The 20,430-nt window shown below is 36.8% G+C and overlaps 3 protein-coding genes across 3 annotated transcripts; 2 read left to right on the forward strand and 1 right to left on the reverse strand.

Annotated features, from left to right (window-relative positions):
- Nucleotides 1–1,970: 1,970 nt before the first annotated feature.
- LOC139863443 (uncharacterized) lies at nt 1,971–2,330 on the forward strand. The gene has a single exon (XM_071852079.1). The coding sequence runs from the start codon at nt 1,971–1,973 to the stop codon at nt 2,328–2,330; it is 360 nt and encodes a 119-aa protein (XP_071708180.1).
- A 9,956-nt stretch (nt 2,331–12,286) lies between these two features.
- On the forward strand, nt 12,287–13,459 carry LOC139863444 (uncharacterized mitochondrial protein AtMg00810-like). Its single transcript, XM_071852080.1, has one exon. The coding sequence runs from the start codon at nt 12,287–12,289 to the stop codon at nt 13,457–13,459; it is 1,173 nt and encodes a 390-aa protein (XP_071708181.1).
- A 4,112-nt stretch (nt 13,460–17,571) lies between these two features.
- Nucleotides 17,572–20,430, reverse strand: LOC139862446 (ADP,ATP carrier protein 1, mitochondrial-like). Its single transcript, XM_071851052.1, has 4 exons — nt 20,306–20,430; nt 18,736–19,226; nt 18,249–18,620; nt 17,572–18,140 (listed from the first exon to the last, which is right to left on the reverse strand). The coding sequence occupies exons 2-4, from the start codon at nt 19,207–19,209 to the stop codon at nt 17,844–17,846; spliced, it is 1,143 nt and encodes a 380-aa protein (XP_071707153.1). The 5' UTR covers nt 19,210–19,226; nt 20,306–20,430; the 3' UTR covers nt 17,572–17,843.

The following is a 20,430-nucleotide window of genomic DNA, read 5'->3' on the forward strand; positions in this document are numbered from 1 at the left end:
GTGGGGACTTCGGTTTACAAAAATAAAAGAAACTAATGATTTGCAGCAGCCTTTATCGACCATAATAGTAATAGTAATCCTTCTTGATTAATCGATAACTAAACTGTGAACAAAAACGTGAATGAAGAAACAGAGAAAAATATAGTAGCGGTGTTTGTGGTTTTCGGTTTAAACACAAAGAAGTAGCCATGGTAGCTGTAAACTGGTGGCGACAGGTTGCAGTAAGAAACGAGTAAAGTAGCAGCGGTTTTTGAGGTAGTTTTTTTTTTTATTTGTTGGCGTCTTCCAGCTGCAACAGTGGTGGTTTAATGGGTTTTTGCTGGGTGGTTTGGACAGAAAACCGAAGAGGGAGAGAGAGAGAGAGAGAGGTTAGTGAGAGTGATAAGAGAGATGATTGTGGTGATCGATTAGAGGTTGTGGTGGTTGTTAGTGATGTATTGGTGACGGATTAGGTGAGTTTTTGGGTGGTCTTTACGGCTGAAACAGAAGCATAGCAACAGCAGAATATAAGTGTTGTTTTATGATGGTGTTTGATCAAATTGGGTTTGGTTTTTGAGATATATAATCGAAACAGAAAGACAGAAGGTCAAGTTGCAGGTGGTTATTGGTGATGATGGCAATGGATTTCATAGGTTTATGAAGGATGATTAGTAGCTCACGATTGGAAGTGGTTGTCGAGGTAGTGATTGTGATGGTTGTTGGTGGCCGATTGGTATACCATGATGGTGGTGTCGGTGAAGTTATGTTTCACTTAGATGGTGATAAATAAAAAAATGGGAGTGGAGATACTATCAAAACAGAAAGGATGGATAGTCACATAGATTGTGGGTGTAGGGTGGTTCTGCCTCTCATGTATTTATAGATATATATACATCCGTAAATATAATTACTTTAATTTAATTAATAATATTATAATAATTGTTATATATGATTCAAGTGGGATTGAATAAAATTAAAAACAGTATTCTCCTTTTAATCATATGCAAGTAATTGTACCTTCTTTTAAGTTCACGGATATAATTTTGTAAATTAAAGTAATAATATAATATTGTTAATAATTAATAATAATAAATAATATATAATATAATAATAAAACTTTAATCAAAATGAATTTAAGAACGTGCAGGGAAATTACACAGCAGCTTCTTGTTTGAACTTACTCTACCGACACTTTAGATATTTTCTATTTGCGAAGTGTTATATCGTGTCCATTGCTAAACAGTTAGAAGATAAAAGTGTTCCTAAAAATCCCAAATTTTAGATTAAATATATTTAATTATTTCACTCATTAACTGTTTGAAACCTGATCAAAATGGTTCTATAATTATTTATTTTCTGTTCCAATTATCATGTACGGAGTACTAAAATTTAAACTAAAAAGGTAAAAATATCTTTGTCAAAACTAAAATCTTCGTAATCAATTTACAGTCTAACTTTTATCTTAATCATTCATGAACATGTATTACATCTATATTAAAACTAGCAAAACGTCAACCGAGTGTCACTGACGTTTACAAATTAGGCTCGAAATCATTTATTTTCCATACGCCATATGTATATATATAAATACATTTTAATATTGGGTTTTATTATATAACTAAATATATATATATATATTCAAATAAATATATTTACAATTAACATTCATGTATATACACACACACACACACACACACACACATATATATATATATATATATATATATATATATATATATATATATATATATATATATATGTATCTATTTACAAATAGTTGTTCGTGAATCGTCGAGAACAATCGAAGGTCAATTGAAAATATGGATTAGTTCAAAATTTTTGAAACTCAACCTAACAGACTTTGCATAAAATATTACATCATATCTAGAGTTTGGTTTAAAATTAGTCGAAATTTTTCGGGTCGTCACAGTATCAGGCCAAATCCCATCTCTAATATCTTATTCTTCTTCGTTACTATCTCATCACCAACAATGGCCGACACTAATCGCTTTCACCCTGCAGTTATCGTTAACAGTATCAAAAACTTTATCCCCATCACTCTCGAGATGGAGAACAGCAAATACGGCGCCTGGTCTGAGCTGTTTAAGATCCATTGCCGAGCCTTCAATGTCATAGACCATATCATCCCTCCAACCACCACCGAAACTGAATCATCAACCACAACACAAACAACCCCACCCACTGGCTCGACAAACACAACACCTCCACCCACTGAATCCTGGTCTCGTTTAGATGATATTGTACTTCGGAGGATCTATTCCACCATCTTAGGCGACCTTATTCACACAATTCTTGCTCCCGACTCGACTGCTCTTCAAGCGTGGAACTGATTGAAAGGCATTTTCCAGGACAATGAACACACACGTGCAATCCATCTTCGTCAACAATTCTCAAACATCCGCCTAGACAATTTCTCTAACGTCTCTTCTTATTGTCAAGAATTGAAAAATATCTCCGACCAACTCACGAACGTGGGTTCTCATGTCTCTGAAGATCAATTGGTTTTACAACTCATCGCCGGATAAAATGACAGTTATGATTCTGTCGGTGCTCTTCTAGCTCACACTAAACCGATTCCTTCCTTCTATCAAGCTCGCTCAATGCTTGTTTTAGAAGAATCTCGCAAACAGAAAATGGCAGCCACATCCGCCACCACTGCCGGTGCGGCGCTAATCACCAGCTGTAACGACCCGACCAAAACCGTTATTGACGGCATCGTTAACTTAGGTCCCGTTGCGTGGTCGTAGTCCCTATATGAGACTCGTTTGACCAAAATTATGTCGCGTTCATTTGAAAGGTACAAAGTTTAGTTTAACAAACGGATCGACAATAAGTTTAAGTTTACAAAGTTATAAAGTATGAATGAAATAACTTGCGACATAATTAGTTTGAAACCACAGTTGCTATAAATAGCGTAAGTAAGTAGACAAAAGTTTGAATCCAAAAGTGCTATCCCTAGCGTATGCATGCATGGTTGACTCCAATCAAGTAATCAAAGAGTGCGGAAGCATGTATCAAGTAGCCGAGTATGAACCTGAGAAACATATAGAAAACTGTCAACGAAAAACGTTGGTGAAATCATAGATGTATTTGTAAACGTTGTTTTTGAACCACAAGATTTAGTATTCCCATTGTTGATTATCAAAATCGTTTGCATTCCAAAAGTATTGTTCGCGAGCACCCAATTATCAAGACTTAACGTTTCCTTCCATAGAACCCCATCACAATAGTGTTAGAACATACACTGTTTCTCGAAAATATATTTCATCCGTAGACGGTAGCGAACCGTCCGTAATGAGGGTTTGTCAAACCCGTATGGCCACACAATATAAGTTCTCGCTTACATCCTGCAAGTGTAACTAATGATAATCGAATTGAGGATTTTTGTTCTAACTCGCTGTGGAATGTTTGTTTTCCTTGTACTTGTGTTCAAAGTATAAAAGTAAGTAGTACAAAATGTAACAAAGTATATGTTTCTCAGCCCACAATTTAAAAGTATAAAAAGTTGTTGAAAAGGGTGGGACTATGATCTCACCTCGAGTGCACGAGTATAAAAGTACTTCACAAAGTAACGTATGCATGAAAGTTGCTTAGCCTTGACCTAAACAAGTAAGTTGTGTCAATTAACCGGTTACGACACAAGGTCGGGTGAAATGTGTTCAATTAGTCCTATGGCTCGTTACGACTCGATTAAGTATAGCATGTGAATCACGTTGTCAAGTTTCATACAAGAAACAAGTATAAAAGCATGTTAGAATGATTGTATAAAAGTTTGGTTAAGTTTGACTAAAAGTCAAACTTGGTCAAAGTCAACGAAAAAGTCAACGCGTTCGGGTCGGGTCCCGAACTATTTTTCTATGCTAGTTATTCATATACAAGTATATTAAAACAAGTTTCATGTGAATCGGAGGTCGATAGCTAGTCAAACATTTCGCGTGAAATGCGCCAAACAAAGCAGAATCTGGCCAGGCCAATCCGCGCGCCGCGCGGGGATGGGGCTCGCCGCGCCACCATCTGGGCAGAGATTTCTGGTCAGTTTTTCAAAGTATGCACGAACCAAACATCAAACATTCACCATTTATGATCCGCAAACAACCAAAACATGTATCTTATATCCTCGGAAAGGTATTTTGACGAGCAATACAACTAACCACATGTCATCAAACAAAAACATTATTTACAATAACCGAAAACTCGTCAATTGATCAAGAAAGGTTTATTTTCAAAGTTTCAAGTTCGTAAAACGTATTTTATGATTCGGGAATCCAATTTACACATATGATATGCCGTTTCGAAGGTAATGAAGCATACATTACTACTAAACACTAACAATTAACATTTCATGGCATTCAAGCATCAAAAGTTCATGTCAAGAACTATCAAACCCTAGTCAAACATCACAAAATCATTAATCGGGTTTTTGAAGTTTTCTTAATCAACCTACACATCAAAATGTGGCTAATGATACTAGTAACACAATTAAAACATGCACTTTAACAATCTAACAACATTAACTCATCCAAAATCAAGGATTAAGCAAACCCATTTCAAAAACTCAAACTAGTTACTCCAAACCACAAATCGAGCAAACAAAACATATATTCATGTTACACACGAGCCATAGACACTAACTAACACAATTTCAAGTATATAAAACGAATTTAGAGAAATTTAGTGATTTTAGAAAGTTACCCAAAATGGATGAAATTGGTACCAAATCGAAGAGGATGATGAGAGGATCACGAATATGTAATTTGTTTTGAAGTTTGCTTCCCGATCCGAATTTAGATGATGAATTATGTTTGTGTTCTTGAGAGAAAAAAAGAAAGAAAGAGAGAGAGATGGAGGTGATTGAATGGTGGTGATTGGGGTGGACTAGTTGACCTAGTCAACTAGTTTGCCCCGTGTCAATTTTAGTCCCTCGAGTTTAGAAGCGGGTGCGGGAATTAACCAAACGAATATTTTTAAAACGCTCGAGTAAACGGGTGATGTCAAAATTAAATAGCGGGAATATAATGAACGTTACTCACGGAAACTATTAATTTAAATACGAAAGATTATGTTTTAAAAAAAAAAGACGGTGTTAAAATTAAATTTAACGGAAAAACGCGGGATGTTACATTATCCACGCCTCAAAAGAAATTTCGTCCCGAAATTTAGTTGGAAGTAGTAGTTGTTGAATCTTCCTCGAGATCTTGCGTTGCCAATTCTACGAGTGAGGGAGAAGTACGTCCTAGGGTATTTCAACGAACCTGAAGGTCGGGGTCGTATGTTGTTTTAAGGTTTGGTTCCTTGATTTTATGGTTTCCGGTCCTCCTAGGAAGTGAGGTTTATCGTCGATAGTGAGTTCATCAAAGAAGATAACAAGTTCTCGTTTCGCAAAACACGTCTTTGAGTTGATACATCGAATGTAGGATAACGGAGACCCAAAATGAGTCGGAAAAGTCCAAACGGCTAGCGACGGGTCCAAAACGCCCCAAGAATTTAAAGGATCGAAATATAGCGGATTTAGCTTCCTACGTTTCCCGAAACGGATTGCACCTTTCCAAGGTGCGACTCTTAACGTGACGCGGTTTCCCATGTGGAATTTGAAATGTTTACGTCTAACATCGGCATAGCTCTTGGTGATTACGAGTCGCGTAGGGTTTTACCTGAATACGAATAAATTTTCTCGGTTGCTCATGAATAACCTCGGCCCCGGTGAATTGATCATCGTTTACTTGGTTCGACAAAGGAGAATGACGTTTCCAGTCACATGTGGTTTCAAAAGGAGTGACGTTAAAACTCGAATGAAAATCATTGTAGTACGAGGATTCGGTTAAAGGAAAATACTTTTCTCAAGTAAATTTGAAGTTGGTAATACAAATTCGTATTATGGTTTTCAAGACTTAAATCGTATGTTTGTTCGGTCCGTCGGGTTGTGGATGGTACGCGGTACTCATGTCTAAACGCGGTCCCGAGGCTTTTTGTAAGGTACTCCAAAATCTAGAAATGAAACGAGGATCTCGATCCGAAACGGGGTACATTTCCCTAAGGCATATTGAACAAGTTTGCTAGGAATTGAAAACGTTAGCTAGGACAAGTTTCTCAAGAAAATTCGCGTCGCGGAAGATTTATCGGTTTCCAAAAACGTTCGTCGGGGCAAGTTCTTATCGGGTTTTAAAAGAAAAACGTTCGTCGGAACTATTCACCCTCGAGGTGAATACTAGTATCACGTGGAGAGTCGCTCTCCATTGAGAATTTAGAATAAGGACCTCCTGAACCGGAAGTACGAGGGTGATGCAAGAGAAGTTTCCGCCCCGATGTGAGCATAACGAGTAAATTGTAGTTAGTCAATAAGACTGCGCGAGGACGAGCTAGTATACCCGTGTGACATACGGTTGAAGTCGAATGGAATCGGTAATTCATTCGGAAGCATAAATATAATTTGACAATAATTGAAGGTGTGTCCCCGGTATGGTTGTTATAAATATTCTCGGAGTTTTCGGATGTCCAAACCTGAAAAGATGAAGTCATGTACATGGCACATGGTGGTGTTTAGGTTGATCGAGTCTAACCACCATCACGCGTCACTAGAACTTTGGTATGTCTTACCGTAATATAACCACGTTGATCGAGTGTCGTTATATTACGCTAACTCATACCTCCATTCCCACATCACTCTATGGATTCAAGTTCGTGTAATCGTGAAGTTTAAAATAAACAAAGTGTAACAATGCCTCTAACGTGACTCGTATTGAATCGAAAGAATTAGTGCAACTATAAAGAAGCGTTCCCCGAGGGAAGTGTATAAATGATTGTTCACGGCAATGTGGTTCGAGTCAGACAATAAGGTATTCAGGTATGAAAAGAGTAACGAGTCATGATAACGAGTAGCACGCAACCGTAGTGATAAATGTTGATGACGATACTCACCTAGAGTAGTGATGGTAGTAACACCAAAAAGTAGATAGTAAGAAACACCAGTGGGAAACCGAGAGTAAGTTGAAACGGTGGCAAATAACAATCCGGGAGACAGAGTTCCCGAACAAGTGTGACTAATGAAGTCGTCGTCATCCATACGTGTATGAATCATGAATTTACGTGTGTTACCAAAAAGTGGCGGAATACGAGTTCGTATGATGAAGGTTGGGTACCATTAAAAAGTTCGCCTAAGAATGATTCAAGTATAATGCACAAGTAGTCAAGTAAGTGCTATCTATAACAAATGTATGTCAGAATGCAAATGCTAACTATCCGGTTGTAGTCTAGACTCACTAATGCGTCCTAACGACTCTGTTAGACACACTAATGCACGTCCTAGTTCCCTACAACCAACGCTCTGATACCACTTGTAACGACCCGACCAAAACCGTTATTGACGGCATCGTTAACTTAGGTCCCGTTGCGTGGTCGTAGTCCCTATATGAGACTCGTTTGACCAAAATTATGTCGCGTTCATTTGAAAGGTACAAAGTTTAGTTTAACAAATGGATCGACAATAAGTTTAAGTTTACAAAGTTATAAAGTATGAATGAAATAACTTGCGACATAATTAGTTTGAAACCACAGTTGCTATAAATAGCGTAAGTAAGTAGACAAAAGTTTGAATCCAAAAGTGCTATCCCTAGCGTATGCATGCATGGTTGACTCCAATCAAGTAATCAAAGAGTGCGGAAGCATGTATCAAGTAGCCGAGTATGAACCTGAGAAACATATAGAAAACTGTCAACGAAAAACGTTGGTGAAATCATAGATGTATTTGTAAACGTTGTTTTTGAACCACAAGATTTAGTATTCCCATTGTTGATTATCAAAATCGTTTGCATTCCAAAAGTATTGTTCGCGAGCACCCAATTATCAAGACTTAACGTTTCCTTCCATAGAACCCCATCACAATAGTGTTAGAACATACACTGTTTCTCGAAAATATATTTCATCCGTAGACGGTAGCGAACCGTCCGTAATGAGGGTTTGTCAAACCCGTATGGCCACACAATATAAGTTCTCGCTTACATCCTGCAAGTGTAACTAATGATAATCGAATTGAGGATTTTTGTTCTAACTCGCTGTGGAATGTTTGTTTTCCTTGTACTTGTGTTCAAAGTATAAAAGTAAGTAGTACAAAATGTAACAAAGTATATGTTTCTCAGCCCACAATTTAAAAGTATAAAAAGTTGTTGAAAAGGGTGGGACTATGATCTCACCTCGAGTGCACGAGTATAAAAGTACTTCACAAAGTAACGTATGCATGAAAGTTGCTTAGCCTTGACCTAAACAAGTAAGTTGTGTCAATTAACCGGTTACGACACAAGGTCGGGTGAAATGTGTTCAATTAGTCCTATGGCTCGTTACGACTCGATTAAGTATAGCATGTGAATCACGTTGTCAAGTTTCATACAAGAAACAAGTATAAAAGCATGTTAGAATGATTGTATAAAAGTTTGGTTAAGTTTGACTAAAAGTCAAACTTGGTCAAAGTCAACGAAAAAGTCAACGCGTTCGGGTCGGGTCCCGAACTATTTTTCTATGCTAGTTATTCATATACAAGTATATTAAAACAAGTTTCATGTGAATCGGAGGTCGATAGCTAGTCAAACATTTCGCGTGAAATGCGCCAAACAAAGCAGAATCTGGCCAGGCCAATCCGCGCGCCGCGCGGGGATGGGGCGCGCCGCGCCACCATCTGGGCAGAGATTTCTGGTCAGTTTTTCAAAGTATGCACGAACCAAACATCAAACATTCACCATTTATGATCCGCAAACAACCAAAACATGTATCTTATATCCTCGGAAAGGTATTTTGACGAGCAATACAACTAACCACATGTCATCAAACAAAAACATTATTTACAATAACCGAAAACTCGTCAATTGATCAAGAAAGGTTTATATTCAAAGTTTCAAGTTCGTAAAACGTATTTTATGATTCGGGAATCCAATTTACACATACGATATGCCGTTTCGAAGGTAATGAAGCATACATTACTACTAAACACTAACAATTAACATTTCATGGCATTCAAGCATCAAAAGTTCATGTCAAGAACTATCAAACCCTAGTCAAACATCACAAAATCATTAATCGGGTTTTTGAAGTTTTCTTAATCAACCTACACATCAAAATGTGGCTAATGATACTAGTAACACAATTAAAACATGCACTTTAACAATCTAACAACATTAACTCATCCAAAATCAAGGATTAAGCAAACCCATTTCAAAAACTCAAACTAGTTACTCCAAACCACAAATCGAGCAAACAAAACATATATTCATGTTACACACGAGCCATAGACACTAACTAACATAATTTCAAGTATATAAAACGAATTTAGAGAAATTTAGTGATTTTAGAAAGTTACCCAAAATGGATGAAATTGGTACCAAATCGAAGAGGATGATGAGAGGATCACGAATATGTAATTTGTTTTGAAGTTTGCTTCCCGATCCGAATTTAGATGATGAATTATGTTTGTGTTCTTGAGAGAAAAAAAGAAAGAAAGAGAGAGAGATGGAGGTGATTGAATGGTGGTGATTGGGGTGGACTAGTTGACCTAGTCAACTAGTTTGCCCCGTGTCAATTTTAGTCCCTCGAGTTTAGAAGCGGGTGCGGGAATTAACCAAACGAATATTTTTAAAACGCTCGAGTAAACGGGTGATGTCAAAATTAAATAGCGGGAATATAATGAACGTTACTCACGGAAACTATTAATTTAAATACGAAAGATTATGTTTTAAAAAAAAAAGACGGTGTTAAAATTAAATTTAACGGAAAAACGCGGGATGTTACACCAGCACCCCTACGAACACCTCTCAACAATCGGTGGTCAATTCCCCTAATCGCAGCAACAATCTTTGTGGTAGGGGTAATTTTAGAGGCAATAGGGGAAGGAATACATCTGTTCGTGGTAGGAACAGTACGGGAAGAAATTACCAGGGCAACTCACAAAATCAATTTGGGCCTCAACCTAAACAATGGCCCTATGGACCCTGGGCTTGGCAAAATTCAAACTGGGCCACACCACCACCCTGCCCCTATCCCACAGTTTCCTGGACCAGGCCCAATCAATCATCTACCCAGCCTGGCCTATTGGGACCTTGACACACTCAGGCATATGCACAATCTGTAGCAGGCTCTAGTACCCCCGACACCAACAGATATTGAAGCTGCCTTGCATACGATGAGCTTACATCCACCCGATGATAATTGGTATCTCGACACCGGTGCAACATCACACATGACGGGTTCTCAAGGTAACCTTACTTCTTATTATCCTTCAAATGTTTCTAAGCGTATTATTGTTGGAAATGGTCACGGCATTCCAATTAATGGTGTTGGTCACACCTCACTTCCTATAAATCCTAATCGACCTCTTATGCTATCTAACGTACTTCATGCACCTCAGTTAATTAAAAATTTAATCTATGTTCGTCGTTTGTCCATTGATAATTGTATCTCTATTGAATTTGATCCTTTTGGTTTTACTTTGAAGGAATTTCCGACGGGGACCCAAATACTGCGGTGTAATAGCACCAGTGATCTCTACCCTATTCAGTCATCCAAGCTACAACAATTTAAATTTTCCTCAGCATTTTCTGTTTCAATAAATGATTTGTGGCATCAACGCCTAGGACATCCGGGAGTTAATGTTATAAAATCTCTTAGAAATAAAGATTACGTTCCATGTAATTCAACGAATAAATTTTCTTTTTGTCAATCTTGTGTGTTTGGTAAACATATTTTCTTACCTTTTTATGCTTCTACATCAGATACTTATACTCCTTTTGATATAATACATAGTGACTTGTGGACCTCGCCCGTCGTTAGTACTAACGGGCACCGTTACTATATTTTATTTCTTGATGATTTTCTGAATTTCCTATGGACCGTCCCTCTAAGCCATAAATCACAAGTTTACAATATTTTTCTTAAATTCCAAACTATGATTAAAATGCAATTCGGGAGACAAATAAAAGCTTTCCAATGTGATAACGGAACCGAATATAATAATAAATCATTCCATCAATTTTGCGATCAAAATGGCATGGTGTTCCGTTTTTCGTGTCCATACACCTCGTCTCAAAACGGGAAAGCGGAAAGAAAAATTCGCGCGATTAACAATATTATGCGCACCATCATGACTCACTCGTCTGTACCTTCATCTTTTTGGCCACACGCACTTGAAATGGCCACTTATCTCTTAAATATGCTCCCAAGTAAACTCACTAAAAATTATTCTCCCACTCAAATGCTCTATCATCGTACACCGGAATACCAACACCTAAAGGTTTTCGGTTGCTCGTGCTTCCCTCTCATACCCTCCCCAACAATTCACAAACTTCAAGCACGTTTCACACCATGTGTATTTCTTGGTTATCCTCACAACCATAGGGGCTATAAATGTTATGATTTATCTACTAAAAAGATCATCATTTCCCGTCACGTTATCTTTGATGAACACTCCTTTCCTTTCTCCCTACACACAAAATCTCAAGATAACAACTATAAATTCCTCCATGAAAATATCCATCCCTTGTTTCTAATACATCCACATTCGACCTCATCTCCTTCGGTACCTACGAATTACAATTTTGGGCCATCACAAGCTTCTGAGCCCAATATTCCATTGAGCCCCAATATGTCTTCTATACCTACTGTACAAAACTCACCCATGCAAAATAAATCGACTAACACACCTTCTGATCAAAACCCTTCCATGCAAAATAATTCTACTCCTAATATATTAAATACATCACCATCACTAACTACTAATACTACAAGCCAAAATGCAACCTCTCAGTCTTCCAATACTTCTTCCACAGTCAACTCACCACCTCCTACTCGCTCTATGACTACTCGTGTAATGTCCGGTATCTTCAAACCAAAAATACCATTTAATCTATCTACATCTACATCTCATATCTCTCCGTTACCAACCAACCCAAAACTCGCTCTAGCCGACCATAATTGGCATCGTGCCATGACCGACGAATACCAAGCTTTGATTGATAATAAGACGTGGGAACTTGTACCCCGCAAACCACATATGCATATTATTCGGTCCATATGGATTTTTCGCCACAAGACCAAATCCGATGGCACATTTGAGCGTTATAAAGCTCTCCTAGTTGGTGATGGGCGTGCTCAATAGTCAGGGGTTGATTTTCACGAAACATTTAGTCCGGTTGTTAAACCGGCTACTATTCGGACCGTTCTTAGTATAGCGGTTTCTAAGTCGTGGCCTATTCACCAATTAGATGTCAAAAATGCTTTTTTACATGGACATCTAAATGAGACTGTATACATGCATCAACCCATTGGGTTTAAAGACTCATCTCGCCCGAATCATGTGTGTTTGCTTAAGCGTTCTCTCTACGGTTTAAAGCAAGCCCCACGTGCATGGTACCAACGTTTTGCGGACTATGTGCACACACTTGGCTTTCTACATAGTAAATGCGACCACTCGCTATTTGTATATAAAAAGGGCACGAACACGGCTTATCTGCTCTTATATGTTGACGACATAATACTTGTTACTTCATCTAATGACTTGCATGATTTTCTTATGTCCAGATTAGCAACCGAGTTTGCAATGAAAGACTTGGGACCCTTGAGCTCATTTCTTGGAATTTCTGTGGATAGATGTACTAATGGTTTATTTCTTAATCAAACTGAATATGCTCGTGATATTATTGAACGTGCAGGTATGACTTCATGTAACTCGGTCTCTACTCCGGTTGACACTAATGGAAAGCAAAGTGCATCGTTAGGTGCACCCTATCACGATCCCAGATATTACCGAAGACTTGCTGGAGCACTTCAATATCTCACCTTTACAAGACCAGATATATCATACGCTGTTCAACAAATCTGCTTGCACATGCATAATCCACACGAGACACATATGCTTGCACTAAAGCGCATCTTACGTTATCTTCAAGGAACTCTATCCCTCGGTTTGTTTATTTCTAAATCAACGTCAACTTCACTTGTCTCCTATACAGATGCCGATTGGGCAGGATGTCCCGACATTAGACGTTCTACATCCGGGTATTGTGTGTTTTTAGGTGAAAATCTCATTTCTTGGTCATCAAAATGTCAACCTACAGTTTCTAGATCAAGTGCCGAAGCCGAATATCGGGGAGTTGCCAATGTAGTTGCAGAATCATGTTGGTTGCGTAATCTCTTACTTGAACTCGCATGTCCCATCACTAAGGCAACTATGGTTTTTTGTGACAACCTAAGTGCTATATATTTATCCGGAAATCCAGTTCAACATCAACGAACTAAACACATCGAGCTTGACATTCATTTTGTCCGGGAGAAAGTTTCAAGAGGTGAAGTTCGGATTTTACATGTTCCGACACGATTTCAGATTGCTGACATCTTCACCAAAGGTTTACCACGCATTCTCTTTGAAGAATTTCGTTCCAGTCTTCGCATTCGAGAAACGATAGCTTCAATTGCGGGGGAGTAATAGTCAACAATATCTATCGGTCAACTATGTTATATTTAGGATATATTCTACTGAATAAATGTGTATTATTGTGATATGTATCCTCTCCATAAAATATGGAAGAGTTTGTTAGAGTTTACATAGATAGCATACTAATCCTCTGTATATATACACACATACGATGGAATGAAAGACACACAGAAATTAACCTCTTTTAGATTTCATCTAAACGGATATCTCTGAATTCTGGTAGAAAATTTGAAGTGATACGATCTTATCTAGTTTCTTTAGTTATCGAATAATTAGTTAGGAAACTAAATCATTAGATTTTGGGGGATTATACTTCCTAAAAACCCAAGTCTACAAATAGGAGATGTATGTTTACATTTCAGTCGTTCATCATTTCTCTGTAATCTTGACGATTCGTTCATCATTTCTCTGTAATCTTGACGATTGTGTATTTCTTTTATCGTGTATTATTCAATTATTTTCGCACTTGATATTGTCCATATATTGTTTAGTTGAATACTAAAGTTCTAGTTCGTTTAATTGGAATTAACAGAAATGATAGCTCAATGGTACTGGGTTCGAATCTCACCAAGGGATTTTCTCAGTCTGAAATATGCGGCCCGGATTCGAATAGGTATTGTTAATTTTTTCTTGGCAGGGGTTCCAGATATGATCATGTTGGTGGTTTCACATGTGCTGGACCTCCGTCACTGATTCCTAACATAACGTGGAAAGTAAAATGGAAAATTATAGTGTCATATGAGACATATCATATTATAAATCAATTTTATCGAAGAAGAGTGTGCACATGAACCCTGTGTGCTTAAGCATTAATCTACTGCTTATGTGACAAAGAAATAGGGCAAGGAACTCGTGAAAGAAAGTTGAAAATGAGCCAACCACATTATTATTATTATTATTATTATTATTATTATTATTATTATTATTATTATTATTATTATTATTATTATTATTATTATTATTATTAAAGATTTATAATTACTACTAATATTATTATTAAAGATTTATAATTATTACTACCATTATTATTAAAGATTTATAATTTAGAGTTGTCGTTAAACTACATAAGCACATACCAATATAGAGCTCTCGGGTTCAAATCTAACTATCAGCCTATCATGGAGTGATTGAAAAGTGGTCTAAAATAACGAAATAATCATATTAATTAAAATGCTTACATCCGAATAAAAATACAAATAACCTGAAGAAAAAAAACCACATCCAGTTACGTACATGCATGTCTCACTCTCACATGATTCACATTGCTTTATCGTACGGTTATCCCCACGACCAAACTCATCTGAAACTCTAGATATACACCCCATCTATAAGTTATCTCATTTTCAATCTAGACGCATTGTTCAAACTCGACGACTTAAATGATAGCGAAAGGATGATACAGTTGACGAGATCAGTAATCTCGTGATGTAATCTTGTTTGGGAAAAAATCACCATTGTACTAAATTTACCTTAATAATGAAGACCCTCAAAACAAAAGCAGCAAATAGTTGCTTCACACGAATCTGTTTGCATTTGCATAGAAGATTCTGCTACAAAAAACAAGAACATAAACAAATAAAGTTCCAAACCAGCAAAAAAAAACCTGCAGTTATCAGATAATAGATCTAACATATATATATATATATATATATATATATATATATATATATATATATATATATATATATATATATATATATATATATATATATATATATATATATATATATATATATATATATATAGCACACTCAGCTATATTATCAGTAGCATCATAAAATTCTAGTAGAAGAGTTTGTAATTTGCAAGTTCCAAATTATAGCTAGATATATAAAACTGCGTAAGTACTTTTAGTATTAAGGACTTAAGGTCAGCAAATTAGCTTGAGATAGTTTCAGTACTGATGTTGGATTCTTTCTTTGCAACACAAGTGAAAACTCATTATCTCGTAGTATCTGGTCTCATAGTGATGACACCCGCGGGTAACGGGCACGGATACTTCAGGATTTTTTCCTTACCCGCGGGTACCCGTTTACCCGCCAACAGGTAAAAATTTTTGCTCGTACCAGCGACCCGCGGGTTTATAAAATGCGCACCTCAACTAATATTTAATTGTGGATACCCACTACCCGCTGGTAAACCCGTGAATAATTATGAAAATACATTAAAAAATTATATTATATATTATATAATTAAGTATATGTATGCGGGTAAACGGGTATACCCGCGGGTAACTCAAACGGGCATCACGGATTGACGGGTCGGGTTTTACCAGTGATGGGTATTAAATACCTGCGACCCGCCCACGACCCGCCAACAAGTACAAAATTTTACCCGCCCCATGCCCACGGGTACATTTTTTTATAAATATCTGCCCGTCACGGAAGAAATTTGGAGAAGTCAGGCTTGCTTTATTAAAAAAAAAATATAATATATGAATAATATATATTATTCGTGAAACTTATATTACAATCCTAATCATATACTTAACCAAATGTGGTATTTGGCTTTCTTTTACTCCGGTACCTACACGATAATATTCTTCTCAATCACATTTATCACGGTCTATATATAGGTGTGACGGTTTTTGTAAAGCGTAGTTTGTTTTGAATAAGGATGTTTCAAGATGCATGTTTACTTAGCGATGTTAACCCGAGGTCAAGAAAGAAGGTGATCGAGGCTTCCACATCGGGTGCTTATAAGCTTAGAGATAACGTCGACGACTTGGATTACGAGGACGCAATTCAGACCTTGTTTATGGGCCCTCATGATGGAAGAGATGGTGGCTCATCAGCATTTGGGAGAGGAAATATGTTTGCATAGGCTTTTGTGGCATTCGATGTTATGATTACACTGTTGGCTGGGGAGAGCGCACCTGGTGATGGATCCGATAATGTGTTATCTTACAAGATTAAGAATCGGTCCAGAAAAAATTCTTTGAAAGAGATGGTCAATGTGAAATTAAAAATGGCGGGTCCCCGAGGTTAATTGTTATGGTCCACCTTGTGTTTCTTTAGTTATTTTCGTTTATTGTACTTTCGTCTATTATTCGGTTTCTTGCTTGGTTAATATGTTTGTAATATTTATTATCGGGATGTTAGAAAGACTCGCTTATAGATAGTTTTTGTTTTGTCGATTGCTTTCTAGGCGGGAGCTTCCCCGTTTCCCCCTTATCCTTTTGTATTTCCCGTGACTCCGTGAGTATTCATTTTTTTTTTAAGAAAAACAGAAAGTATAGATATACAGAAAAAAAATTTATATATACATACATATACAGAAATAACTAAATATATACATACTAAAACTTTATGGATTATTTCTCGGAGTTTTGCCTGGTGGTTTTTGCTTGGTGAGTGAGAATGTATAGAAAATTGGCTTCATCCAAAGATTTGTAACTTCTGAATTTTCAGTCATATATTTGTCCCAGTACGTGGTATATAATGGGTTTATAAAATGTTTAATTCACAACGAAACCAGTTCTTACATAAATCAAGTTCCTTAAGTTAAGAAAGGAATCAGTTCTGCAAAAAAAATAGGATCCAAATCAATGTCACTGTTTGCATTAGATTACCCTGGTGCCACCGTGACTCTTCAAATGCTTTCACGTCACATTTTTAACATCAATATCAACTAGTAACACCGTCCAATCATTAGAAATTTAGCATATCATCAAGTTAATTTTTCATGAGATTATGATGCTGAATCATAGGTGTGAATTTAGCCAATTTGTTTAATGTTTGAGATAAATCTTGTAACTCATGATAATCAAGTTAATATAGACTGACCTAATTACATAAGATGGGATTGGAATTGCTTGCTCAAATTCCATCTTTAGAAAAGTTACAAGTATAAACACAAAAGATTTTGAAAACTCTTTGTGGCAATAGGGTCGTTGTCTTAAACATATAAGCAAAATATGGTCAGATGTGAAATTTTGCACCAGCTGGTCTGTTTTTTGGTGAATAGTTTTTCAAGCATTAGAGAACACTTTGATTCCCTATCAGGTTTGCAACAAACAACACACACTCAACTACTCAGGAATTGTGTGCATAATAATAATGGATAATGGATTAAAACACATTATCAGGTTAGCAACAAATAAATAACAACAATATCAAACTTCTATTGAAGTATATTAAGCATCGTCTGGAAAATTAAGGCTTCCCAAAATGTATACCATGCAAAAACCACCAAATGAAGCAACGCACAAATAAAATTCAACAAGGTACTTGCAGGATACTTCAATCCTACTACAATTGTTTAGTCTCTCAAGAGATATTATCACCATCATCTATCATAAGTTGTTCAAAAAAAATCATCCAGAATAACTGTAAAAACTAGTGACCCAACTAGCCTCGCCTTTGGTTAGTTAGCCTTAGCCTCCACCAGAACCGTACTTCTTTCCAAAAACAATGACCTGAAGCTTATCGTAACCAGCAAGCACACCAGCACCAGCCACAGCTCTGAGGATGTTAGCACCACCACCCTTGAACAATGACTTGACACCTTCTTTCTTCACAATTTGGCTAAATGCATCCAAAGAGCTCTTGTACTTGACAGCCTCACCTGATGTCATCATCATTCTTCTTCTCACAGTGTCAATTGGGTACGACGCAAGCCCAGCACCGTTGGTAATGAGCCACCCAAGAGCAAAACTAGCAAAGAAACTATCCTGAAAATTCAAGAACCAACACTTGATTCAGTATATTAATAGTAATAATTTAAACAACCATCATCGTCATCATCATTTTAACGAAATGAAAAGCAGCAAACTACTAACCTCCAAGGATCCAGTAAGGAGGATTGGTTTCAGAGAATCATACAAACCAAAATACAAACCACGGTATACAAAGATACCAACAGCTGAAAGGTTGAACCCACGGTATAATCCAGCAATACCGTCTGATGCGTACGTCTTCTTGTACACGTCAATTAGACCATTAAACTGCCTCTCTCCACCCTTCTTTGCCGCCTTGGCATCATTAGCCAAACGAGTTCTGGCATAATCCAATGAAAATACGAACAGTAGAGACGATGTACCAGCAAAACCACCAGAGGCGATGTTACCACCAAACACTTTCCAGTAAGGATCTTTCCCTTTCTTAAAGCTGAACAAACTCTTAAAGTAATCCTTGAATGCAAAGTTAAGTGCCTAGGAAAAGGTTTAACAATAGCACAGCATCAGCCATCAGGAAACAAATATATATACATACATACATACATATAATGATTCATTAATATGTGCTGTATAAAGATAAATAACAAACCTGAGTAGGAAAGTAACGGATAACATTAGCTGTGTTTCCTCTCCACAAAGCAACAAATCCTTCATCAGCAATTGTTCTTTTAAAACAGTCACCAATACCCTTGTATGGCTGTTGAAGACGGCCACTCTTGAGCATCTCATCTTGGTTTTGGATCAAAAGCTTAATACGCTCAATTGGAGCAGCAGCAGTTTTTGAGACAGCAGCTGAAACACCGCCCATAAGAAAATCGATGGCAAACCCATAAGGTCCCTTCTCTGATGGTGCTTGAACAAACACGGGAGAAGCATTTGCAGTTACCAATGATCGTGTCATTGGATAGTTGAACCCTGCATTAGTGTAATTTCCATACGTGAATTGCCTCTGAGTTGGAGCGGGTCTGTTCAAAGCTCCATACTGTGCTTGAGAATATTGTGAAAGTTGTAGTTGACTGGCTACTCTCCTTGTAGCAGCTAAATGATGATTCTGATCAGCCATTGTTCCAGTAGATCTTCCTACATAATAGAAAATACAAGATAGTAAGGATATGACTTATCAGTTTCAGTAATTCATTAGAAAGTCACAAGTCAAAGTCAGTTAAAGCTAAAACTACAGATAAATGATTGTGCATAAGAATACTTAAACTACTAACATATATAATGTAATATAAAAGAACAAGGGATAACTAATACATACAAATGTAGCCGTGTGGATGTTTCTTATTTGATTAAAATAGGCTAGAAATTAAAGGTAAATAGTTATACACTCATATGATGCCTGGTGAACTGAATCATAATATTCGTAACTGCAATATGAAACCAAATGGAGCAAAACAAAAGACATTTTAGCGACACATCATTCGACACCTAACAAGAAGCCAGTTAAGATATGACTGATAATTGAACTTCTCGATACATACTCTGTACTATGTACTAACAAGCCAGATCTCAATTTAAACCTCAAACTCAACAAATTGACTTCTATGCAATAGCCTATTAATTTAACGATTTTTCAACGTTCTTCACCTACAAGTTCTAGTTAACCCAAACAGCATTGATAGACGATATTTTTATTTGCTTTTCAACCAATATTCTAGGGTTACCAATAATCATTTCCGCAAATTTATAGATGACGTGTAAATGTAAGCTAAATAAGTTTGACCAAATCATAACACAAACTAACAGATCTGAGGCTAATTAGCACAACAGATAACCAATTATTAAAATGAAAATAAGAAGCCGTAAACACAAACAGAAATGAAACCAAAATCCGATTTACAGTCAAATGAAACTAAAAAGAATAAATCACAGACATAAAAAATGTATCATAAAATCATCGATTTACAGTCAAACGGCTAAAGTTGAAGCGTCAAATGAAGGATCGGCAGAAAAAACGTTGAAATGATACGCTAAATTTTACAGATCTACAGACAAATTAAAAAAATCAGCAGTCTAACTTTAATAAAGTTGAATATGATTTTCTAGCTAAATGCAATAGATCTACACAGACAAATTACCATTTGCATCATACAAACATACAAAATTTTGAAACTAAAACAGTAGTTGAATTAAACTTTAAAGTGATAATACCTGACCGTTGTTAGCGGAGGAAAAAGTTGGATCTGGCAAAATTAGGGTTTCAGCCGAATAATAGTGCCTCTGCTATATACGAGGGACCTGTCCGAGAAATGTTCCTGTGCGTCGCGGGTGCACAGTATGG

This window comes from Rutidosis leptorrhynchoides, chromosome 8 (genome assembly GCF_046630445.1).
Source record: "Rutidosis leptorrhynchoides isolate AG116_Rl617_1_P2 chromosome 8, CSIRO_AGI_Rlap_v1, whole genome shotgun sequence".
Lineage (NCBI taxonomy): Eukaryota > Viridiplantae > Streptophyta > Magnoliopsida > Asterales > Asteraceae > Rutidosis > Rutidosis leptorrhynchoides.